This window comes from Aphelocoma coerulescens, chromosome 4A (genome assembly GCF_041296385.1).
Source record: "Aphelocoma coerulescens isolate FSJ_1873_10779 chromosome 4A, UR_Acoe_1.0, whole genome shotgun sequence".
In the NCBI taxonomy this organism is placed as follows: Eukaryota; Metazoa; Chordata; class Aves; order Passeriformes; family Corvidae; genus Aphelocoma; species Aphelocoma coerulescens.
The window spans coordinates 7546762-7572507 of NC_091018.1; the positions used below are offsets into that span (position 1 = coordinate 7546762).

Genomic DNA, 25746 nt, shown 5'->3' on the forward strand with positions numbered 1-25746 from the left:
TGCACTCTGGAGTTTGTCATTTTCAGTGGCAATGGTAGCATGTGCTTTCCTAGGAAAAAACAGTCCTGAAGGAAAGATGTAGGCACATGTTGGCAGATGCAGAAGCTTGCCAACCTGCCCTACCTGTCTCTGACATTTCTACTTGATGTGTTTTGCACTCACTGGAAACACACAGTCATGATCTGTTCCCTTCACGCCACAGGGTTTCCATCATCTGCAAACCAAGGCCATCACCACAGAAGCCCTGTTGGCTGAACACGCTGCGTTAGGCTTGATGATTTTGCCTTTGACAGGATTCCCTCGCACCCATCACCACTGCACGAGGCACTGGCAGAGCTGTCAAGTGACAGGGGGAGGTAGTTTTCATGCCTGGCCATCCATTATGTCTCTGTTACTATATTGGGTCCATCACTGGAACCATCTGCTGGGGCAGGCTTGGCAGGCAGGCAGTCCAGATGCCTTGCTGGGGAGATGACATTCCCTGGCTCTGGGCTCTGGACAGCAGCTGAGCCAGCCTGTGGCAGCAGGGCTCTTGGAGGTCACTTTCCAGAGTGACATTTGCTAGCAGTTCTTTGCTTAAGGCCATGTTGTCCTTTTTGGGGTGAAAAGGGGTGTTTTTCTAGGCAATGGTGGATTTGGCAGAGGAAAGCCTGTGTGCCAGAAGTCATCCTCCCAGCTTCTGCTGTGCCAGCTGCCATGGGACGTTTTATCCCAACTCAAACCCAACTTTCTCCCAGTTCAGCTGTATTTCGTAGCTGTCTCCAAAGCTGGTGGGGTTCAGCAAGAAGAGCTTTCTAATGATTCCTGTCCAGTAAGATTGTGCAAAGTCAGTATGCCCAATTCCAGTCCTAATCCATGTGAAAATGCCACTGCTTTATTTTGTGGATGCAGAAAGCACGTGTGGAAGCTGGCGCTGAGTTTTGTCATCCACGCTGTGAGGTCATTGAAGCTGTTGCTGTCCTGGGAGCAGAGTGCAGCAGCTTTGTGTTAGAGGGGCTTTGGTTACAAAAGATGCTTCCAGAGGGACCGGCTTGTGTGCGGCTGGAGACCTTTCACCAGCTGTGTGAGGATTCCGGGAAATGGTACGGCATGCTCGGCTTGCATGAGGGGGGGAGAAAAAAGCAGTGCTAATGATTGACTATTATTTTAAAGGGATTATCTACTCTGCAGCCCAGAGGACAAGAGGGGCCAAAATGAGTGAAGATTGAATTTGTAATTAGTGCAGATTGTTGGTAATACCCCCTGGACTCTGACTGATTATAAACAGAAACAGATTTTCCTAGTTTCCTGCCCTCCCCCAAAAGTCTTTGCATGCCAAAGGGCGACTTTGTACTGAGAAACTGATGCCAATGAATTGGGTGATCAGAGCTGGGGTGGTGGAGATGTTTAATGCAGAAAGTGGCTGGGTAGAGGGGAGGCAGAGGAGTAGCTTCTCTCACGTTATTTTGCAGTGTAAAGGCAAAGTTTTAGGTGGAAGTGTCCAAAATGGAGTATGTTGAAGGTTAGTTTCTGTTACCCCACCAGCCATCCTACAGCTCCATCCCTGACACTGAGGCTCTTTTGCTCTTGGTGGCTGTGGGAGCCGGAGGTGCAGGGATGTGGAGGTGACCTGGACTAACCAGGGATCCTAACAAAAGCTGGAAATCATAATGGAGCCCTCTCAAGAACTACCTGGTTAGAAACGTTTGTTCATTTGGATTCCTGGATTTGAAATATGTTTATTATCAATAATATAAGCAGTAAGACCAGAGGCAACGGGCAAAAACTGATGGACAGGAAGCTCCACCTGAATAAGAGGAAGAACTTCTTTACTGTGCAGTGACTGAGCACTGGAGCAGGTTGCCCAGAAAGGGTGTGGAGTCTCCCTCAATGGAGATATTCAAGAAATGTCTGGACTCAATCCTGTGCCATGTGCTCTGGGATAACCCTGCTTGAGCAGGGAGTTTGGACCAGATGACTCAGAACGATCCCTTCCAACCTTACCAATTCTGTGATTCTGTGATGTATATTTTTAATGTTGTTATTGCCTGGATTGGCTGCCTGAGGTCTGTTAGAGGCTCATACTTTTTATTTTCCTTTCTTCTGATGTAGCAAAGGTTATTAGAAGTTAAGTGAAAAGGATTTGCAAGGGTTACAGATCCATTATTAATACAAAATAAAAGATGTTTGGCTAAATCCATCAAGCCTAAAAATACAGTTGGGCACAAATAAGGAGTAGGAAACAATGGAAGGAACAGTGAAAACAAATGGCACACCCAAGCACTAAACTTCTGAAGCAGTTAAACAAGGCAAGGAAAATAGCACTCTAATCTCTGATGACAAGAGGGTTTCTGTTGCCTTCTCTTTAATTTGGCCAGAAGGGAATAGTGAGAGAATCACCATCCCCATTTGGGTGATATGCCGTGATTTAAAAAATTACCCTTACTCAAGCTGAGGTGAAATCCTAGAATCTGAGAATTTCCCACGCAAAGAATATGTTTGAAATGCTCATTTTGGTACACCCTGGCTGAACATTTCCAATGGGATTCAGCTGCTGCATTGAGACCCTGCAGGAACTCGCATCTCATAAATTACATCCCAGAATGAGACTGTAAATGAGGCCGTCAAAACCCTTTGTGCTGTTAAGGACCTTGCTGAAACACTCTTGTTTCAAATTTATTTTCTAAAGGGAATGCAAGAGTATTTACTCAGTTCCTGGGGACTTTTTTAGTTTTGCTAGGATGTCCAGTAAGAGAATATTCTGCCCCAAAAGCTCTCATGATCACTGGTCTGGGAGCGTGTGGGTGCCTGATAGTACTGTGACCCCACGGAGCACCTTTTAGGTTTCAGGAACCATTGGAATGTGTGGAAATACCTTCCAAAACACACCAGGGCAGGTTGTGATCCAACATTGTGCCAGATGAGGAGTCTTGTGTAAAATAACCGACTGCAAAATAATCTGCTGTGATTTTACTAACTGCAAATCCCTTCACTTATTTTCCAGAAATGAGCTTGGGAAAATAAGGTGGTGCAGCCAGGCTGCTCCCAAACTGCCCTGAAGCCTGAGCATGCCTCGTGCCAGAGGGACTTGTTCTTTCTGTGCTTGGAAAGCCTCCTAGCACATCCCTTTCAAGGTGGCACCTTTCTTTCCCTGCTCTTCCCGTGGGTGTGCAGCACCAGAGGACAGCAGCATATCTGTACTCTTTAGAAGAAAAGCAGGAAAGTTGTGGAAAAGAGGAATTGCAATATTTGTGGTAATCTGCTCGAGAATTCAGTTTACCAGACGGGTTCTGCTTGCACCTGGCCCTCTGTGTGCATGGATAACTGCTCCCTTTGAGCCATTTCTGACCCCCTTTGATGGCCTGGGCTGACTCACTTGTCACGCTAACATCGTTCTGCTTTTGTTTTGCAATGTTTGGGTATTTTTTTATTAAGAAATACTGCCTGTTTGCCTTGGCAGTGGTGTTCATTGGAATTATGTGGCATTTTTTAGATAGAGTGTTTATTCGGTCTCTTGCATTCTTTTTCAGGGGTGGGGTGGGATGATCCAAACCTTTTCAACATGCTAGTGATCCAAGCGGCTTGTAAAAGGCTTGAGCCAGGGTCTCTTCTGATGGAAACCACCAGTCTTCTCCAACTCCAAAGGGCAGGCTCTGAGTATGAGACAAACAGGCTTAACTGATTCCCATTTGGGTGAGAAACCTGGATCCCAGAAGGAGATGGCAGCAGCACAAGCAGGGGAGCAAGGGCCCCACTGCCTTGAGACAAACATGGGTGCACCCACTCAGTCCAGCTGATGGACAGGTTCAAATGCCCGAGGTAGATCTGGCTAATGGCATCTTAAAACGCCTTTTCCTCTTTGTTCTTGGCTTGAGAATTGCTGGTGTTTTGTCTTTCCACATTGTCTATTTGGACTTCTTTATTCTTCCCTGTCCCAGCAAGACAAGGGTGACTGTGAGTTAACTGCTCAGCAGGTCCTTTGCAGCCAGTAATGGGTTGCCACAAGCTTTCCCCTCTGCTAATGTCATGCTCCTTTGCCAGGAGGAATCAAAACTTTTATACTGGATGTTTTCTTGGATTGAAACCCACATGTGCTTCATCTCAAAGTCTCCATGTTGCAGCACCAGCATGCCCAGGGTGCATGATCCATTCACATTCCTTCCTTTGATGAGGTGGACCAGGGATGGGATGTGTTCTCAGTGCTGTATGGAGCATATTTTGCACCCTCTTACATAAGATTGCAGGAATGCAGAGCTCCTCAGGTCCTATAGCCAGGAGGTTTTGGTGAGCAAGGCCTTCTGCTGACTCTGGGTTTGGGGAAGTGATAGTGCTCACCAGGATTTCCTCACTCCTGCACACATCCTTGTTGTGCCAGGGGAGCAGACACAATTTGCATTGCGAAACACCCCCTCCAAAGCTCCACTGGCTTTCTTTGGGAGTAGCTCTCCAGTAAGGCACATGCCTTATCTCTTTTGTTTTCTTACTGGAACACAGCAGTGATTTTTTGGTCTCTCCAAGCATAAGGTTTGGTGTAGGGTACTGAGATGGGTGAGTGCAGGACTGACAAGATGTTTGGTAAGATCTTCTGGCCCATCAAGCCCTATGATGCCTTTGACTGCACCCAGCCCCAGCTGCCCTCAGCTGTGGCATGGGCTGCCCCCAGGACCCCAGCTTTTGGGGGGGCCGGATGTGCTGTATGTCAGAGTGTTGACGCACACCACCTGTTACTGACCACCTCTCACCTTCTGCTTTCAGAGCTGGCGTATGACCTGGATATGGATGACATCTCTGCAAATAAGCAGCTTCTGAATCAGCAAAGCAAAGACAGTGCTGCAGTCCCCAGCAGCGATCCTGGGAGTGCGGCCACCCACCCCAGTCCTGCTGCTGCCATCGCTCTGGTCCTCCTGTTGCTGTTGGGCCACCAGCCATGAGCAGTGCTGGTGGCATCACTCCGTGTTTCTCCATGCATTTTTTTAGTGAGGAAGATATTTGGAACCTATTCTGAAATATATGCACATTTCCAAAAACAGGACAAATTACTTGAGTCAGTTTTTCAAGACTCTTCACAGAAAAAACCCCCAAACTAAAAAAGTGCTGGTTCATGGCAAACTAGTAAACATCTAACAGGGATTTTTAAAGATAATCCTGTTTAATATAAGCAGATTCATATAAATTGTGTTCCTCGCAGTTTTTGGAGACGCAGGTCTCGCTTGCTGTTAAGGTGAAGACTGTCTTTCGAGTTGTTTGAATACACATGGGGTACGGAACACCTATGGCTTATGAAATACTCTGAGCAAATGTCATACCCCTGATCCTAGTTGACAGATTTTTTCTGTAGTTCAAGTGGTTTTTGTACTTACTCCAAATTTGAGTCCCACCCCTGGGAATTTGGTCAGGACATAACAGATCATGTGAAGACAGAGGATGGAGAAGATCAGACACACGGCAGGAGGAAAAATGCTGTGGATGAGAAGTTGTCATGCACTGGGATTGTGGTGGAGATGTGCTCCCCTGGGCACAAAGCCCACTTGCATCATGACAAGTTGCAGGTGATTTTGCTGCTCACCTCCCAGCCAGGTCCTGAAGCTCTTCAGTGCAGGTGGCTGATCCCCACCAGCATCCTTGTGGCACATGCAACAGCCTGGTTTCGTTCTTCAGAAGTGAAGCACCTCCTTTCCCACGGGAAACCTGCAAACACAGCTCCAGCCAAAGCACAGACCATGGGGATGTACATGCTGTGCTTTGCAGGGTGAATAATGGCTGTCCAACGTGTTGTGCTACAAAAGGGGAAAAGAAAAGAATTTACAGGAGCCTCAGGCAGATGAGACTCTTACTCATGTGTTTCTTTGCATGTTCCTTTACGTAAGCTATTCTAAAATAAAGATTGGTTGTTCTATAAGTGGTGCCCTGGAAATAGCCTCCCATGTGTGTGAGACAATAGCCTGTGTTGTACTGGAGTGGGCAGCCTAGGAACACCAACTGCGCCCAGCTCAGGGCCACCAGGGAAAGACTTGGCTTGGTCTGACTTAATGGATGGGCTGGGTTTGGTTTGGTTTCTGGCCAAGATATTGCATATTTCTGTTTCAGATCTGCCTTTACTAGAGTGATTATATCCACAGTATCTTAAGCTGCAGTGTGTGCATGTGTGTGTGCATACACCCCCTCATTCGCATGTGCATGCTTCAAATATTTGTGCGCATTAGGCCTCTTTTATGGCAGCTTTATGTTTAGGAGAAAGTAGATAGTTCCAAACCATGTAGCCAGATGGTTTGGAGAGTGGAAACTTTACCCAGTCTAAATGGTGGGGCTGATCTGTCTGACTCTGATTTGAAGCCTTGGAATGGTGTGAAGTGCTTTGGGTTTGTGGCAGAAGGAGAGATGATTGTTGCCCCACTCCTCAGCATGGAGATGTTAACTCAGAGTTCACCGCTCCTGATGCAAAGGAACAGATCTGGGCTAACCCATGGCATGACCTGATGGTTAATTGTTGGAGACCGAAGTTTCAGAATCCTCATGTCCTATCTGCACCAGGGTGAGTGCTGGGGGTGTTTGGGCAGAGCTGGTGACATGCAGTATTCCTGTAAGGGCTGATTTTTTGCATCCATGCAGTGTGATGTGGTTTTGTATTTTACATGTTTTTGTATTTTATATTTTACATGTTCACAAACCAAACTGCAGTCCTCTCTGTCTCTTGGGACTGCGCTTTGACCCGTGGGTCAAAGGTGTCCTGGTGCATGGAGTGATGCAACAGAGACCCAGTGGTGGTGCTGCCAGAGGCATTTCTTCACCTTCCTGCTGCTCAGCTCTTTGCATCGTCCCATCTCTGCATGCTGCAGCTGGCTGAGCCCATGAGCCTCTGCTCCACCAAAGGGAATATTTTATTAGCGCCACTTGAATTTCCATCGCTTCTTCCCTTCTGATCATGTTCCTTTCATCCCCCAGGAGCACTGGGAGTGGAAATGGGCTGCTGGGTTTTTTCAGAGATGATGTGCTGCCTCTGCCTCACCAGGTATCCCTGGTACCAGTGCAGGGACATCATCTCCTCTAATATTATGTGAGAAATATTCTGTGTGCTGCTGCTTCCTTAGATAAGCAGCAGGATGGGAGGGTGGCAGCAGTTTTTTGTACAAGTCCAGTGTGTTTTCTCTCTGAGGAGCTGGTGTGGGCTGTGCTTTGCTGTGTCTCACAAAGCCTGATGGGTTCTCCCATTTGCATCACCACAGTGCGATGCTGATGTGTCTCAGCAGAAGACCCCTCTGAGGCACACTGAGTCTGGTTTCCCTTTGCTGTTTAGCAAAGCTATGCTTGCTGGAGACTTTGTTATGATCAGAGATCACAAAAAAACAGGCTTTGAGCCCACTACCTGCCAAGTTTATCAAATAATGGATTATAACTTGAAAAAGCAGCTATTGAATTTTCCCCTGCATTGGGTTGGTGCACATGTTTTAACAGGGGGTTTTGCAAGGAATGCCCTGGCCACTGAGGTGGAATAAAGCTGGTGTTCAGTTTTGGGCAGTGTTTCATTTCCAGGTCATGAGAAATAAGGAATAATTTTTCCCTGTTTGTTTCTCTTCACCAACTCTGTGTACTGCCTTGCCATGGGACAGGGCCCCTCCATCAGGAGATGAGCACTGTCACCTCCCCTCTGTGTGTGTACCTGGAACTCCAAACCTTGTCCCAGGGCATGCAGGTTTAACTGCTAATACACAGCTGAGATTATTTCAAGGTTTGTCATTATTGATATTATTATATATTATTAATGAGTATACATATAATATATATGATAATATGTTTATATGAGTTCAAGGAGGAGGGGGACTTAAGCTGCTGGCAGGTGCCAGGGCTGCAGCTCAGCTGTGCACACAGCACCATGATAACAGTGATGTGACTTCAGCACCAGTGGTGGCCACTTCTGGCCAGCAAAGTGTGTCACCAGAGTAAATATCTGGGGTTTTAGCTGAATAGAGGAGTTTATGGTATGAAGGTGCTTCTGGGAAAAAAAACCAAACAGTGGAAAAACTCCTTTTCAGATAATTTTTAGCTCTGTCATAAAACCCAGGGCCAGTTCTGAGCTGTCGCTGACTCCAGTCCCTGAATCTCCCTGTGCAGAGTCGTGGACTCCTTCGTGCAGCTGCCAGCACCGTGTCCCAGTGGTGCCTCATGAGCTTGGCACCTTGTGCTGGCACCAGATAAAGGCCTGGCAACCTTGGGAATGTTTCCCATCTCAGGTGGTTGAGCCCTCACTCCTGCCAGTTAAGCTTAATACTTCCTGGCCAATTCTGCAGCTACTTTAAGCTCCACTGGCAGCAGTGGGATGGCAGGAGCCTGCTGGCCCCATGCACATCCCACATGTGGGCAGGAATGAGCAGCATCACCCCTCATGTAAAGGCACTGCATTCCCTGGAGCGGTTTGCAAGCCGCCACAAAAAGGTGATGAAGCCGACACCTTTCCCTGTGTCTGAGGGTGGTGATGAGATGCAAACATGTGCTTAGCATGTGTAATGTATTTCTGCACTAACCACACCAAATTATAATTTAAAGCCAAAATATTATTGTTGGATGGGAAGTTCCAGTTCATTAATCAATTGACTGATAGTTTAGTGCTCGAATGGTAAAATCTAACTCACTGAACAGCTGCTAGAAACAGCTGGTGCTTATGGCTCATGCTGTTTGGGGAAGTGAAACCTAGAGTGTCTCGGTTTTGTTTTTCAGGGAGCTTTTCAGAATTCTTCATTCATCTCCATGAGCAAAGCCCTCAAGCCCTCTGGAGTATGGGCCTAACAGGGTTCCAGGACTGGATTCACTGAGGCTTCCAAATGAAACCAAATGCCCCTTGCATGGAGGTTGCAGAGAGCACCAGCCATGCCTGCAAACCTGGCAGCTGGACATGGGGATGTTCCTGTGGGTCTGCAGAAGGGGGACACATGTAATCCTGTGCTATCAGGTATTTTGATTTGCTTTTGAGTCAAAACCAGTGCATGCTGAGCTATGGGCACAGTAAGGGAGATGCCACCAACCAAAAGGGCAGTTTCCAGCTGCTCCCCAGCCTTGGAGGGTGCTCGGTTGGTACACAGCTCAGGATCCTGGTGGGGTGGCATGCTGGGGACTGCTGTGCTGGGAGGGAGGAGGTGAGTGTCTTACACTTCCTCCTGCTCTGCTTTGTTGGCAGCTGCTGGTCCATGGTGAGATGGATGGGAGGCAGTGGTGGTGGGCAAGAGGCACCAAGGGAGCAGGGAGACGAGCAGGCTGCAGCAGGGACCATATATGGGATGTTGCATAAGTCTCTAAAGTAAAACATATGAAACCACACAAAGACTCAAAATGCTCCAAACAGCCAGGTGTGCTGCTGAGACACCTCCTTCGCATGTTGGAGCACATAGCTCAGTGGTGGGACTGGCCATGGCCAAGTCCACTGGACTAGTCATGACCTGCAGGCTCTCCAGCTCACCTAAGCTAAAGCAGCCCAGAAATATCCTTTGGTTCCCGAACACTGGGGTCCCTTGGTGGGATTTTCCTTGACCTTTCCAGCAGCACTACAGCTTAATAATTGACAAGTGCTGCTAAAGCTTTACCAGATCACACACCACACCGCCTAGAAGCAGGTGTCCGTTCCCAGAAACCCAGGGATTTTTCAGTTTGAGCCCCACAGCTGGGGGTGACTCAGCTGAGCACCAGTAAAATCACAAATCCTCCCAGTATATTATTTGTTCCCTTAGCAAGGACTTAGGTATGGAGGTACTAGGGGAATAAAATCTGCAGCCAGAAGGGAATGGGGTGAAACTATGACATTGGAGGATGCTTGCTGGTCCTTAGTGTGGGAATTTGGGTTTTCTCTTAGAGACATGGTGAAGGTCCCCATATGAAGAGAAAGAGTGGATTTTGTCCAGCTCCAGCCTGTGTCTTGCTCATGGGAGACCTCCCTAAGAAGTAAAAGTGGGGGAAAATAGCAACCCAAACCCACAAACAACCCCCTAAACAAACTTGTCAAAATGTTACTAAGGGCATTCCCTGGAGATAAGGTAACTGAAATTTTGGCGTAGGAAGATGAAGCACTGTGGCACGTTTATACAGTCAGCAAATTTACTGCCTTCCCAAAAAAAAGCCCAGAAAAGCACTGAGCATTAATCAAATATAGTTTATTTTATCAAACGTTGTATCCTTTTGAAAATAACCATCTTGGTGGTGTTTTGCTGAGAGCATGCTAGGGTGTGAAGTACACGGCTGTACCTCGGGGCTGCAAAGTGACACATCCCATAGTTCTTCCTCATGCATAACGCCATTGCCTCCAAAGCCGTTGTGTCCTGGTGAGGCTCCCCGTGAACCATATGCCAGCACTGCAGCACAAAAGGCTTGGAGAGGGAAAAAGCCATCCTTGCTTGTCTGGGGTTTTTCCTCCTGGGTGCCATGTGGTGGGGCGGGAGCTGTGCTGGTACCCAAGAACACATTGTGGGGATGGGAGGGCCCCATCAAGAGATTATCCAGCGTTATTTCAGATGCTCCTTAGTGGCCACAGAGACAACAAAGATTTTTTCCAAGTGATCCAGCGCATTACCAGTATTGAAAGCCAGATTTTTCATAGCAGAAGTACAGATTAGCCTCAACCTCCCAGTTTACTTGCTGTCTTCTCCCTTGTAGGAGCCCAGCAGAAACCTCAGCAACTTCTTGTGATGAGTCAACACATTTAGGGATCTCTGCCATTTGTTTTTGTTTGCTTTCACTGTCTTCTCTGTTATTATTATTTCAGTGTGCAAAGATGCTGCACATCCAGAAAGGAAATCAATGCTGGATCCAAGCAGCACAACCACCCTTTGCATCCAGCTCTCTGCAGGCAAATCATTAGAAAGAAGCGGAAAGCCCGCCTGTAGCAGCCTGTATCCCTTCAGTGTCATATTACCATCCACCATGTTAGCAAATAGGAAAATAAACATGGGCTTGATAGCAAAGCAAGAGGCTGTTTAATTACAGATGTGAAGAAGAATGACGTTTGTGTACATTCCACCCAGAAGTGGATTAAAGTGGTGACCTTTCCTGTGGTGTGAAACGGGTTTGTTGTGGAGCGTGGGCATCTTGTGTTGCTTCAAGATCTGCCAGACATTTCGTTGCCCCTGTTGTTTATGTTTAACGTTGGATGATGTCTCTTGAATCTGAATCTCAGCAGCTGACAGCATTTTCTGAGAACTTGTCATCTGGACTCCATCTAGCAAAATTCCTGGTATTGGGTGTATTTGTTCCCATTTGATAGAAAAACAAAGTTTTATGGAAAAAAAAAAGTAAAGGGAGAACGGTAGCATTAGTGACTCATGATGTTGAGCTGAAATTTGTGGAACGATCCAGGATTTGGCCCAGGGTGCCAGACCTGTGGTGTAAGTTACTGCTATTGCCTATCACTGTGTGTGGGATAAACATCTGAATGTGGTAACCAGCACAGATATTTGCCATGGCAGTGCCACAGAGGCATCATGGATGGCTTTGCTGTGCTCAGCCTCCTGTGACCATGTCAGAGGGGGATACTATTTCCAGCCCACCAAAATACCAGTATCTTGCTTTCTTGAATCATTCTAGCAGGGCCCTTGCTCCAGATTCTTGACTGTTCTGCTCCTGACAAGGATGATAGAACAGAGGGGCAAGGGAAGGGGATATTTTCCACTGGTGTCACCAGCCTTGGTGGTGTGAAACCCCCTGCAAAGGATCAGCTCACCATCTTGCTGGTGCTGCAAGCCCAGCCTGGGCACTGCCACCTGAGTGGCCATGGAAGCCCTTGCCAGTGCTTCCAGCAAGTGCTGGTGGCTCAAAGGGCCAGGATGGGCAGCATGGGGCAGGGAGATGCTGTCTTGTGGAGGTGTAAAGGCACTAATTGGCCTGGTAAATTCAGGGAGGGTCAGATCAGGCCTGTGGGGTGACACTGGTTTGTTAATGAAGGACCGATGACAGCAAGGGGGCTGCTCTGTGCCTGTCACCAGCAGCTCTTTCCTTAAGTGCTGCCTCTTCACAAGGCACAGCTCTGAAAGGATCCAGGGCACTGCTGCCCAGAGCTCCCACCAGCCAGCCTGCCTAGGTTTGTGGAACCAGGGGGTGTTTTGCTCTAAGCTGGATGCATATCAGTGCCCAAGGCTGGGGTACAGGGCAGCCCTGTCTTGATTCCCCGTGGCACTGGGGTGAGTGGCAATAGCAGCTGTGTGGGCTCCGATTTTTGCCCTTTCACTACCTTGAGATGCTGCCACACAGAGGAAGGGATACCGATGCCTGGGCTAGGAAATGGTGACCCACTTTTCAAGCCATGGCAGAGGTAACACCTTTTTGAGAGTCACAGTGGGGAGGAAAGCCATGCCACCAGGCTCTGCTCTGGCCTGGGAGAATGCTGCTGGTGGCTTGACCAGTCCAGAGGTCCGTAACAAAAAGCTGCTTTGGGAGGGAGAAAATTCATTAACATAACAGGGATTGCCTTAAAGCTGGAGGTGATCCAGCAGAAAGACTGAACAGGGAAATGAGCCTGGCTGCGTGAGGTGGCTGTGTCACACAGCTTGGAGACAAATGTTTAGCAGCAGCCTATCTGCTGGTGAAAGAATGACTAGAGATATGGGTCTTCCACCTTTTAAACACTCCAAGTCTGCACACTGCAAACATGGAGATGGGATTTGCATGCTGCTTTATTTAGTATTGTAAAAACTGTGCCACATTTATGGAAACCACCCCGCAGACACCAAATGTGGGACTGCAACAAGAAAGTTTTTAAAAAAATGTTAAAAAGAGCACAAAAGTGGAGAAAACCTCTCGTCATCAGTGTCCCAGCTCCAGCTCTGTGGCAATGCTTGAGGGGAAGCAATAGCTTCCCCTCACGCTGTTGCTGCATCATAAGGCTGAAGGGTTTCACAACTAATAATTAATGTCTTTTCCAGGACGAAGAAGCTCACTGAAGTTGGGGACTAACTGCAGGGCCACTGCTTAGAGGGGTGCAGTGACAGGCACAGGGGGGAATGGCAGCAGCTGCTGTAGGTGGCATGAGCCAAAGTCTCCAATTTGGGGGGACAAGCAAGGGATGATGGAGAGGCTGGAGCACTGGGAGGTCTCAGCACAGAGTGCAGGTAGGGTGAGAGCACCAAGGGAAGGAGGGGACCCCCAACTGCTCTGTGTGTGGCTGTTGGATGGTCTTGGTGTCACCTCCCTCTGCAGAGACCTCCACAACATTCACTCATTCCTAAGGGGGAAAAAAATCCTTGTATGTGAGGACATGATAATAATAATAATAACAACAACAACCACTGCTCTGTGCAGTTTCCATGCTTCTTGCCTGAAACGTCTTTTTACAGCCTTCGAAGAGTGATCATTTTAAGCAAGATATAGACAAATCATTTAATTATTTTTAAGGAGACTGATTGATCCCACTGCCTGATGGGCTGCCGTACTCCACCTCTGGCGACTGTCTGGCAGAAGCTCCTGGTCATTGTGGTCTTGACCTGTTAATCCAATCTCTAAAGGAGTAACTCAAGGTCCTGATGTTCCTATCTGCTGACTGTGGGATAAGTGGATTCCCCTTTTACCACCTCTTTTACACAGCCTCACATGGCATTTTGGTTAATGTTCTGCTCTTGATCTTGTTTCTGACAGCATGGGATGGGTGTGTGGATGGTTTGCAGGGCTGTCAGGAGAGCCTGGATGGGCTCTGGGCTGCTGGAGAGGGACTTGCTCCTGAGCCCCTGGCTTGTTCCTATTAACACTGTGAAACCCAAGGGAAGAGCTGGCTGCATGAGCAGGGGCAGCTATGGCTCAGGCAATGAAATCACTGCTACCAGAGGTGCAAAGGAAGGTCAGAGCAAGCCATGCCCAGAGTGTTTTTCAGAGGGTGTCTGGAGCATGCAGGAGGGATGAAGGAATGTCAGTCTCTGCATGTCAATCCAGCCAAACCTGCTCTGCCTCTTTTAAGGGATCTCTCCACCAGTGCTACCTGTCCCTGGGTAGTGTTTGGCCAAGGGATTTGTGCAGTTTCTGGTGCTCCATTCCAAAACAGTCATGCTTAGACAAAGTGTTAAATAAAACATTATTTGCTTGGTGTTCCCAAGTGTGATGAGCCCTGAGGTGCTCACAAAGTGGAAAGGTGCTGATGCTTTACCTCCTGTCATGGTCCCATGCTCTTTTTCTCCTCAGCCTCTTCTCTTCCATGGAGTCCTGGGCAGGTACATGCCAACATTGATGTCCAGGGTAATTAAACCCTTTGTTTTTATATTTTTTACACTTGAAAGTGTCCCTCTGAGAGCGGCCAGATGCTCCTGCTTTTGAAGCATACTTCTGCTGGGGGCTGAGAACATCCGCTACCCCAGCACTGCTATAACAGGGGCACCTTTCTGCACAACCCACCTCTGGCAAGACACAGACTGAGGCTGCACCATGCCCGAGCAAAGGAGGAGCCCATTCTGCACCAGGTCCTTCAGTTGAGATGTGGCTTAGGTGATTTAGGAGCATGTCTGTGTCTCTGGGACATGTGTGCTGGCTAACAGGCTATGGGGAAAAAATACCCATAGGAGCTGGTGTCATTGTAAATGTCACAGCATTGTCATCCCAGCAGTGTTGGAGCTGGTGAATGAGCCAGGCCTGCCTTAGAAACCAAATTAAATTTAAAAGAATTTTTAAATTAAGAAATAATTAATTTGGATTTCCCTTTCTGCCATCTGTTTTTGCATGATTTGGGTGTGATTTTTCAGTTTTCCCACTGCAGCCTTGGGGACTTGGGGAAAAAAAACTTCTTTAAAGAGCTGAGACAACAATTTCAAGTGCCGAGCACTTACATTAAATATTGTGAAACCTAAATTGCAGGAGCTTAGCATTACTTACGGTTACTTTCAGGCAGACCCATGTCACAGGAGAAGAGCAGGCACACGGCTACCTGATGCTTCACTTTCTCAACCGAAACAGAGATGTGAGTCACAAGGAAATTTTCCACAGGGAACATTTTTTTTCCCATTAATAGCAAACACTGCTGAATTTTTTTTTCCTCCTTGTACAAGAGCCTGTGGTGAGCATCTGCACCACGGAATCCACAAGAGCTGGTTGTTTTGGAGGGAAACAGGGTGGGGAGTGTGCTGCAAGGAGGAGAGATAGTGATTTTGCACAGAGGCGGTTTTGGAAGTGAGGCCTGAGCATGGCACAGAGGGGACATCCCTGGAGCTGCTCTTTCAGACCAAGATGGAGCCAAGAGAGTGCAAACTGTGGACATAATAGCCAGCAGGATGTCAGACCCTCCAGTGAAGGGCTCTGCAGAGGGTATTTTGCAGACCTTTCACCTCTTCCAAGACACCTTTTTCCAGAGGAAGGAGATGTGGGGCTGTGCTCAGCCCTGTACTGGTCATCCCGGGAGATTCCCAGCCTGTGCACCTGGGGATGCTGAGCATGGTTCCCACGTGGGCTGAGGGAAACTGAATAAGGTATCAAGAAAAATAGTTTCTTCATTTTATTTTTTTGCTTTGTCCCTCTCTTAATTCTTCACCCATTCTGCCCTGGATGTATCTAAAGGCCCTGGGTGCTCCCAACCTGCCCGCTGTATTTCCAGGGGAAGGCACGGTATGGGCAGCCTTGCCACACATCACAGGGACAGTGGTGCTCCTTCTGTCCACATCCCATGTGGGGCACACTCCCAGCCCCGTGGTGCGGGACCACCCACACCGCCCCGCACATCAATCAGCCCTGGCTGAATCTTGCCACTGGCCACCTCTCTGACCCCACTATCTCCCTCCTGTTCCCTTGGGATTCAAGTGCAAATGCCTTGGGCCGTGGGCTGTACAGCCCCTAGCCCTGGCCTCAGCTCTCGATGTCTGCCCGGGCTGATGTGGGATCTTCCTCCAGCTGCGAGACCACCGTGTCCTGGCTGATTTACAGCAGGAAACATTGACCTGCAGGGTAACCAATGGCTGATTTTTTATATCCTTTTTTCTTTCTTCCCTCCTGGACAGCTGTTGCAATAAAACGACTTCCATTTTTTTCTCCCTCCTTTCTCCCCAGTCTATGCCCAAACCACACTATCGGTTAAAAATATCATCTGTGAGAAGAAAAGGCAAATGAATGAGCACATCAAAGCCAGCAGCCTGGAGCTGTTGGGTTGGGATAAGAAATAGGGCTAGGCCTTGGGCCCATTATCTTGCTGATATCTAATGCCACTGCTTCAGAGTGTGAGAATGGAGCCTTTTTTTTCCTCAGCTGAGCATACTGGCCCTGCTGGTGTTTGGGAGCACAAAGGCCGCCATCCACCCCAGCTCTCAAGACAGACCATTGACATGTTGCTCTCAGATTTCATTCCTGAAAATCTGGAACTTTATGCTGAACAAATAACATGATTTTTTCCTTCATCTGGAAAGGATAAAAACAATTGCTGGCACTCTGAACTGATCATTCTTTCTTTTCCTCCCTCCTCCCTCCCGCTTTCCTTGCAAGCCCTGGACTCAGTACCCGCAAGTCACAACTTGCATATTTTCATTTGAAAACTTTAAACCATGGGGGGGTGAGGAGCAAGAATGGAGGGGAATGAAAAAAGAAGATTAAAAAAAAGGATTTAAAGCAGCAATGATATAACCATGAATATCCAGCAGCCAGTATGCTGCCCCAGCCCTGCTGGACAAGGAGGATGGAGCCAAAGGCAAGGGGTGTGCATCCCTGCTGTGGAGTGGATGGTGCTTAATCCATTTAGGGGCTGGGAAGGTGAGGAGGGTTGTACCCTCTGACAGGCATCGAACCTGGGAGGGGGACAGGAGCTGTGATCACTTTGGTCCAAGGCAAAGTCTCGTGAGTCCTCCAAGCAGCAGGACTTGAGCCAACATTCATCCTGCATCCCGTTCTCCCAGCTTGCTCCTTCATGGGTTTTTGCTTCCAGCAGTGCACTGTTGGGAAGAGGAACCACATCAGCCTTTCCAGCCAGGAGATCCAGAGGGTGAGCAGTGTGTGCTGCCAGTACCTTCTGCCTGCAGCAGTGGATGTTTTAAGCAGGTTTTGTTTACTTCCACCTGTGTAAGCATACACATTTTCCACTCTGTGTTTACGAATTCTTTTGAAATAGCCTATAAACAGAATTAAAAGAGTGCCTGAGGGTAAAAAAAAAAGTTTAATCTTTTTTTTTTTTAATATATCATTATTTTACCGATACTGAAGCCAGGTCATGTCCCAGTCAGAGCTGGTGCTCCGTCTGCTCTCCTTTGACCTGTTTTGCCTTCTGCGTCCCAGGCATTAAAGGGGTTAGCCACTTCTGCTCCCCTCTGCTAACAAAAACCTCAAAGGCATCCCAGCTGGAATGAGGCAGATGTCTAAAAACCAAGTGCTTGCTGGACTGCTGCCCAGGTGGAAGTGCTTTGAGGGTAATGAAAGACCCCAGATGAAGTGCTGGTTGCAGTAATTAGGACTTCTGGAGCTCCCCCTGGTAAGCTCACACTGATCTCCCCAAGTTCTCAAAATCAACTCTGACCTCTCTGCTGGCCATCACAGTGCAGCTCCATCCCTGGAGAAGCACAGTTTGGCCTGGAGCATGGAAACCAGCACTGCTGGTGGAAACCAGCTGCCTGCCCACAGGCATGAGGGGTGATGCCCAGCATCAGAGGGGACTGGGACGGCCTTGCTGACAACTGTGGGGCAACTGGCTCCCTCTTCTCCTGGCTCTGCTCCACAGTGTTTTAGCTGGCACGAGGGAGTTCAGGTGATATGTAGCTATTACTCATTTTTATGTAGTGAACTGGCTGGGTTATCTGCTGCTCTGAACATCCCTCTCCCTCTCTCTCTCCTTTCCATGTTGGAGAGTATTTCCTGCTGCTCTGGATAGTGCTTGGGATTGTTCCCTCTGCTCCAGGTCTGCAGGAGCTGAGGCCATACAGCTGGTGGGGCCACCAATAGCAACAGGGGGCCATCTCCAGCCATGCCATGCTGTGCCGGCCACATGTGCCAAGAGCTTTGGGCTCTGCCGATAGCAGGATATGTTTTCTCCACGTACAGGAGATAGGAGGAAAAAGATAGCCAGCTTGAATTGTGGCCAGGGAGGTTTAGGTTAGCCATTAAGAAATGCTTTTGTGCAACAAAATACTGAATCAGTAGCTGGGACAGACTGTGCAGTCTTGATTGAGGAGAGATTTTGAGAACAGACAGGGAGAGGACAGCTTGAGGTCAGTTTTGCTGGGCCAGGGAGGAAGGCATCAGACCTCTGATGCTTTTTCCAGTCCTAATCTCTGCAGCTCCAGAGTTTTGTGACCCCTCCAGATAGGTGATGAGCTTATCTGTGGACCAGTAGGCTGCACATTCTGGAGTGTGTGGGCTGGCCATGCCACTGCTCACAGCACCCACAAACCATGCTCTGCCCCTGCTCTGCCCTGTCCCAGGCTGGCACCAGCATTGAACCAACTCTTAGGAGTGGATTAAAAGTAAAAAAAATCAGCCCAGGCAGTGATACCTTCTGCAAATATAGTCCAGAATGTCCAAGGGAGGGCTGAGCAGGGGATTGCTCCTTGGAAGGGATGAAAATACAAGAATGAGTTGTGGACTTGTTTCCTTTGTCATCCTTGAATTGTGCTACTCATCTTCTCCTCTGCCCTGCAACCACTGCTCCCTCTCAACCCCTCTGCCTCAAGCAGTCCCCATTCCAGCCCCACTTCATGGCCATAGGAAGGTTATGTGAGTGTGGATGGAGAATTAAATGTCATGACTATCATCACACTGAGAAAGGCCTGGATGAAGCATATGCAGGGTCCCATCTCACCTCCCACTCCTCCTCAGTGGCAGCCATATGTAAGGCCACCTGGGGAAGGGAGGATGGGGACATGTCCCCAGGAATGCTGTGCTGTGGAAGACATGCAGGTGAGTCAGCATGGATCTGGGATGCCAACCCAGCTGCCAGCACTGATCTGTGTGATGCCACTAGGGAGACGCAGCCTGGGGACCCTCTTTGCACCCTCAGATGGGGGATTGAGGAGAAGAAGAAGCCATGGCCAGAGCTGGAGTAATGGTGACTGACGTTCACTTCCCAGGAGTCCATTGGGGAATATTTTTATCCTCTGGGTGTGAGTGTGCTACACGTCAGAGCCATCTGCCACACAGTCACTTTTGCGAGAGCTAGGAAGTGCAGGCATGAAAATCTGAAAGTGAGTGCATCCCTGTGCCCTTCAAAGCTGTGTGTCACCAGGTCTCCTCCCTGTGGTGCCTGGGGACAGAGCTGGGATGACTTCTTGTCCTTCTGGGGAAAGAGACAAACTCTTGCATTCCCTAAAATGGAGATGGTCTTGAGCTCTGCAGAGCAAGCCCAGTGCACTGCAAGCTGGTTCAGACATGGGAAGCTGAGTGACACTCTGGCAGTGGCCTCACTGCATGGCCAGCCTGATCCCCCCTGTCCTTTCAGAATCTTCCCATCTTGCTTCAGTGTGCACAGCACCTCGCATCCAGCTGGCATCAGCCCATCTGCAGAAAGCAGCAAGGAGCTAACCCACTCCTTGTCCCAGAGTGGAGCAGTTACTGCAGGAGTTTTTGTTCTTCTGTATAGGGTGAAGTAGCCTTTAGATAAAAATAAGTGATAAAAATAAATAGAGACATCAGCCCATGCCAAAACACTGGATCTGCTCGCCCTAAAATATCAGGCTGTTGACATTCAGAAACCAGATTCAGACCATCATTTTGCAACTAGCAGGATCCCCCATCTTCATGACAGATGCCCTGGATTAAACACCCCTGAATTTGTGGTATCTGGGGTTTTATCAAAGGAGACTGTTTCCTCTAGAGCATCCCTCATTCCAGCCCAGCTGCTCTGCCACAGGAACATGCCTGGTTTGGGTTTACAGTGAGCCATCTCCTCCTGATGAGCTGGAGCTGGGAAGACATGTTTGTCCAGTTCCCTTTCAACACTTTCTAACCTCCTTGTGGCCCAGACTTTCCCACCAGAGTGTAGGATTTAATCATCCTTAATGATAGCCAGGCCAAGGGTAGCCTTCAGCCAGGTTTTCCTAAACAGCTACATCTGAAATCTTTATCCAAGTACAACCCCCCAGTAAATTGCCTGACAAATGACTGGAAACACTGCAGGGTTGTGGCAGACCTATGGCCAGGACCAGAATTAAATCAAACCGAAAGCTTAAGCCCTCAGAGAATTCCGAAGGGATTTTTGGATGTAACTGGTGCCGCAGCTGGGCTTGGTGTTCCTCTCTGCTCCCAAGATTTGCCCATGCTAGAGGGCTGTTCCACTCCTGCCAACTTGAAGTTACAATTGATCCCAGGAATCCTGTGCAGCTGGCAATTATTTGTATCAATTTTCAGTGTAAGCCAGTACATTGCTGATAGGAACTTGGTTGATACCAATAAGATTTATCATGATTTAACTACACCCCCATGGAGAGTTTGTGCTGATTCCTTCAGAGTCGATTCAAAGTGGTCTTAATTAAACAAACGTAACTTTGCTGTGTGAATGAAGGCTTGGGCAGGAGCAGTGTGGCTGGATGTCTGAGCTGGACAGGAGAGGCAGCACATGGGAGGAAGGTGAAAAGCAACTGGAGACACCTCTTCTCTGGCTTCTCCTTCCCTACCTTTCCTTCTCTCTGAAAAGCTGGCAGGGCTGCAACTTTTCCACTGAATGAGATGACGGAAATTTGAAATGCCAAGTCGTGCAAGGTCCATGGCATATGCTGGAAGAGGCGCTGTGCAGACGCAAGTGTGGGTGATGTCACCCACATTGTTTCCATCTCCTGTGCTGGCACCAGCGATGGCTGTGCCAGCAGTTCCTCGCTGCAGCTGGCTGTGCCCAGCCTGGGGTGCCTGCACGGGTGATAGGGACATGTTGGGATCCCCCGAAATAAGAGAGGAGACTCACAGCTGAGTGTGAGCAGGTAGAAACGAAACAGCTTTGAAAGCCATGCAGGCAGCACTTTGCCAGGTAGGGGAGATGGGGACATGAGCCCCAGAATCGAGGAGCATCCTGTGTCACCACAGCAGGCCTTGAGATAGGGCTGGAAAAGAAACACAGAGTGTGGGGGCAGAAATACTAATGGAGAGAAAAGAGTTTTGGGGAACATATGAAGTCAGAAGTTTTCAGTCTTTTCAAAACTAAACCATGAGTTTTTTCCCTCTGTTTTCCTCCATTCTTTTCTCCTGGGAAAGGGAGAAAAGTGGAAAAGGGAAAGCGCTCAAGTGGTTTTGGGTGAGGGGGCTGGGGAGGGTCTGCCAGATGTGCAAAAATGCTGGAGAAAGCAAAAATCTCAGAGAAAAAAATTCTCTTTTGAGAGAGGCTACTTTTCCATTCCTTAAAAAAGATGAAAAAAAAAGAGTTTTTAATGAAATTTTCCAGGCAGTTCCATTGTTTTGCTTCAGCCTTTGATTTAACTACTTGAGCAAGTATTTGACAAAACCCTCCGTGTTTTTCAGGAGGTTTTTTAAATCCCACCGAGGTATGGGATTATGAGAAACAACAAATAGCAAGCTGTCTCTAACCCCACAGACTTTCTCACTCTCCTTTTCTCTCTCACACTAGAATAAAAAATGCAGTGCTCCCTGCTGGGTTCTCTTTAAAATTCACATTGTCTCTTCAAATAAAGGCTGGGAGGGTGAGGTAGTGCTTTGAAAACCAGAACTCAGTCATACATTGCAGGGCCAGATCCTAGAGGATTATTCTCTCTCAGGACACTTTATAACTTCATGAGAACTTCTGGCCTGGCTTGTCTCACCAGCTTAGTGTGAGTGGCCTCAGAGGATGGCAGGGTGACTGAGATCCGTATACTCTTTTCCATCAGGATGGCTGATGGAGACTCTTTAAACTATTATAAATTCCATTGTTTTTTCACCCTGGGAATGGTGGGGCCCGTTTTCTGTGCAGCCAGGGGATGCTCCCTGCATCCAGGCAGAGGGAAGCCCTGCTGCAGCATGAGCCTCTCCACTGTGCCTGGTGCAGGGCAGGCTGTGGTAATGTGGTTTTCCCCTGCTTTTGGTGTGATTTGTGACTGCAGCAGCCTGTGCTGCCCCAAGGCTGTGGTGAGCCACCAGCATCGCCACTGGAAAAGCTCAGAGCTGGATGAGCATCTTGTCCCCTGGAGAAGTGCCTGGCAGGACAGCGTGGATGTGCTTTACTTTCACAGGGGAAATAAATACAGGGGCTTTTCCTCCTGACTCACCTGGACTTTTGGTAGCAAAAGCTTGGGAGCAAGCAGGTGAAGCTGGCAAGTTCCTTTGCTGTTGTTTCAGCCTTTCCTTCCTCATTGTGGCAATAAGAGAAATGAAGCTCACAGAGGAGCATTGTATTGTAAACTTTCTTTTTCTTAAATGATGCTATCACCGGGCCATTAGACTGTCCTGGGACAAACGGATCTGTGCACAGACACAGCACTGAGCACAGACACATGGACACTGCAGCAGGACAGAGCTCCCCGTGCAGCACCTGCACCCAGGGGACAAGGACATGGAGACCTCACCATGTCAGACAGGGAGCAAGGGTTGAACAGACCCTTTGAATGACATTGCAGCCTCGTGAAGTTATGACGGTGCCTGTCATTCTTGTAGAACTATGTCTGTGATTTTTTAGTAAACAGAAGCAAAGAGCAACTGTTGTACTCTGGTCCGAAGGTTCAAGGATTCAGCAGGGCTTGTTTACATCTATGCATGTGTCTGTGTCCTGGGCTGGGGTATGAAGGAGAGTGGCTGGAGCACCTTGGTGTCAGTGTTCCTGAGGCCTTTGCCCTGCTAAACTCTTGAAAACAGAAGATTGGTAGGTTTTGATAAGTCTTTCGTGCACATAGTTCAGACCTGTCACAGCGATGTCAAAATTCAGTAGCGTAGTGAACCTATTAAACCTGGGGCAGAGCTGAACCATCTACAGCTCCGGTTCCGGAGGCACAGCCAAGCCAGCCCTTCAGGCCTTTCCGGGGAATCTCTTTCGGCACTTCGGAGCTGCCGTGAGTGGGAGCGTGGATGCCAGGTTGGAACTCCTCAGGCCGAGCGATGCCCAGCCCCGGCTCCAGACGGGGGGGTGCTCGGGGTGCCCGTGCCGGGGGCAGAGCCGGGGCTCTCCGCGGAGAGAGCGCCCGCGCGGGGCCGGCCGCGCGGGTAACCCCGAGCTCCGCTCCGCCTCGCTGGGCGGGCGGATCCCAGCTCCTGATTTTCCCGGGGGCTGCAGAGGCTTGTCCTGGCCCTGCGCGATCCTGCTTGGCTGCCGCCCTCCCCGCCTCCCTCCACCTCCTCCTCCACCACCACCACCCCATGTGCTTCCTGCCGGGCCAAGTTCGCGGAGCGCCGCCGCACGCCGGGCCAGCGGAGCGGAGCCGTAGCGGAGCGGGGCGCAGGGCAGCGGGCGCGGCTGCTGCGGGGCGCGACGGGGCAGGCTCGGCGGAGCGCCTGCTCCAGCCTCGCAGCGCGCTCGCCCGGCCCCGGCAGCTCCTGCCCGCCCGCACCATGCCGCGGCGGCGCGGCTGCCTGCCGCCCCTCCTATGCGCGCTGGCCGCCCTCAGCCTGCCGCTGCTGCTGGCCGCCGAGCCCCGCGCCAAAAGTTGCTCCGAAGTGCGGAGGCTCTACGCCGCCAAGGGCTTCAGCCAGAGCGAGGCGCCCAGCCACGAGATCAGCGGTGAGTCGCGATCGTCGCTACCGCCTTTGTGCGCGCTCGGCCCGGCCCCGTGGAGCGCGGGGTGCGCGCCCGGCTCCCCCCGGCCCGGCTCCCACCCCGGCGCGGGGCCCGGAGCTCAGCTCGGGGTGCGCTGCCCGACTTGGCGCGGTTCGGTTCGGCTCCCCGGCGCTCGGCGCCCATCCCGCGCGGAGAGTCCCGGCGCGACTGCCCGCCCGCCCCCTGTGCCGTGGCGGGCGGGACCGCGCCTGTTGCCGGCCCGCTCCCTGCTCGGCAGTGGCGGGGCGGGCGCTCCTGCCCTTGGGCCGCCGTTCGCCCCGGCGGGGAGCGGGCGGCCCGTCCCGCCCCAGTGCCCGGTGGCTGCTGGCAGAGGGACTGAGACATGGCTCCTTTTTTTTTTTTTTTTTTTTTTTTTTTTCTCCCTCTTTTCTTTCTTCCTTCCCTCCACCTTCGTCCCGAGGTACTTGCGCATCCCGGGGACGGGAGTGCTCGCAGCCGGCAGCAGTAGGAAATGGTAGCTAATGTGCTCACACCCAAAACATTTTATTCTTTTTGTTTCATCCTTCATCTCCCTCCCAGGGCCGCTGCTTTTATTTCCCCTTCTGAATGACCTACTGGACCGCATTCTCCGCGGAACAAAGGAAGTGCCTTTTTAGCTGGAATCCTCGGAGACCACCAAGGACTCCAGTTCATGCGCTGCAATTTCGCACTACTTTCAACAATAACAAAAATGCATGACTGAATGGCTCAAAAATGTGGAGTGTTGGAGGCATTCATTTCGGTCTGGGACACTGTCACAACATAGACAGACCCCAAGTAAATACCTTTAGACAGCTCAGATAGAAGCTGGGGGTAATCTTTACCATTGATGTGCCCTCCAGATATGCATACATTATCCTTTTCACTGACAAAATTAAAATCATTTCAGTCGCTTGTGCTTTTATATTGTCAGACTAATGATATGCATTTAGCCTACATCTGTTTGAATAAAATTGCAGGCTCGTTTACTTCTCCAAGAAATATTTTAATGAGAAACGTCTGAGTGGTTGCAGTTAAAATACTCTCTCCCCTTCACTCTGCCTGCTTTGTAAAATGGTCTCTAATAAATAGTCTTGTATTTGAGTCCAGCCCTCATTAGTGTAGGATCAGCACATGAGCAGACTTCCTCTTAAGTCCGGTATGGGGAAGGTTTGACCTAGTTGCTGTTTTATATACTGTTGTTTAAGATGACTTGGTGAGCTTTGGAAAATGTCAGGAGTAGATCACGCTGACAGGGCTTCCATTTGAATCTCTAAAGCTGTTGTCTGTTTGAGAAAAGTGACGAGCAAGGTAAGATTATTTGACAAAAGAAGGGCTTTCTGCAATGATATGCCGAAAATGTCGGCTGGGTTATGTTGCTGTTCCAGGGGCACAGGGAGTCTGTGTCTGGCCTTGCTTGGAAAGCAACAAGTCTTGCAAAGTTGCATTTTAAAAGCAATCCTGCTATGTGGGGTGTTTCAGAGAGGGTGGTGGAAGTCTTTAAAGGAGGCATGCTGTGTACAGCTTTAAAGTGTGGTGTACCTCAAGTGCGACTGATATTAAAATTAAACCTGGAGTAGGGTGCTACACCTGCTGCAGTTTCACATTCCCCCTGTGAATTCATGTGGTTTTGGCATGGGTTGTGTGTAGAGGCTCTGGATCTCCCCTTTTGCCACTCAGCTGGTATATGCAGATGTAACCACCAGTCCCACTGCTGGTGTTGAACTTTCTCAGAGTGAAGAACTTCATCTGCCATTGCCTCTGTGGGATCAGCATGGGGCACTGGAGTGCCATGGACCAGGTGATAATGCTGGAGGCTGAGGTCTTGCACCAGAATAAGAGGTCTGTGGTGTGTATTGTGTCTCCAGAAATGAGTCACTTGCCAAAGCTTTGATTTCAGTTGGTGTTTCAGGTGATAAGTGTCGTGTTTTCCATCAGGAGGGTAAGTGGTTTGAAAAGGCCTTTACCTGGGTGCCTGGCTATCAGTGGAATGAGATAAATGTGTGTGAGGGAATGAGCCATGTACTTGGATAAGTATCCCATTGGGGTGGTGGCGGAAACTGGTGATTTCCGCTTGGTAGCACCTCTCTGCTCACACTAAACTGTGGTGGAGGACAGGTTGGAGAGAGTTCAGTGGGCTGAATGGAATCACTTGTGGACACATGAATGCTGATGGAATGATGTGTGGACACATGGTTGTTACT

The 25746-nt window shown here is 49.4% G+C and overlaps 2 protein-coding genes and 1 long non-coding RNA gene across 8 annotated transcripts in view; 2 read left to right on the top strand and 1 right to left on the bottom strand.

The window, feature by feature from the left end:
• Positions 1–11185, top strand: part of GPC3 (glypican 3) — a 166412-nt gene extending 155227 nt beyond the window's left edge. For 2 of the 6 annotated variants that reach the window (XR_011150905.1, XR_011150907.1), the window contains exons 8-10: positions 4735–6511; positions 8692–8923; positions 10724–11185. Coding sequence is in view for 3 of the 6 variants with exons in the window: in XM_069015178.1 (XP_068871279.1) it covers positions 4735–4910 (176 nt within the window). In the remaining 3 variants the exon portion in view is untranslated. Of the gene's footprint in view, positions 1–4734; positions 6557–7586; positions 7613–8691; positions 8924–10723 lie in introns of those variants that run through there. The other 4 variants (XM_069015180.1, XM_069015184.1, XR_011150906.1 and 1 more) reach the window with 3 other exon arrangements.
• A 4717-nt stretch (positions 11186–15902) lies between these two features.
• On the bottom strand, positions 15903–17201 carry LOC138110206 (uncharacterized). Its single transcript, XR_011150825.1, has 3 exons — positions 17099–17201; positions 16916–17018; positions 15903–16841 (listed from the first exon to the last, which is right to left on the bottom strand). It is a non-coding gene; the product is annotated as an uncharacterized lncRNA (long non-coding RNA).
• Positions 17202–23089: 5888 nt separating this feature from the next.
• The window catches only part of GPC4 (glypican 4), a 67763-nt gene continuing 65106 nt past the window's right edge, over positions 23090–25746 (top strand). Inside the window, exon 1 of the mRNA XM_069015187.1 lies at positions 23090–23527. Within this exon, the coding sequence (XP_068871288.1) occupies positions 23167–23527 (361 nt within the window). The 5' untranslated portion in view covers positions 23090–23166. The remainder of the gene's footprint in view (positions 23528–25746) is intronic.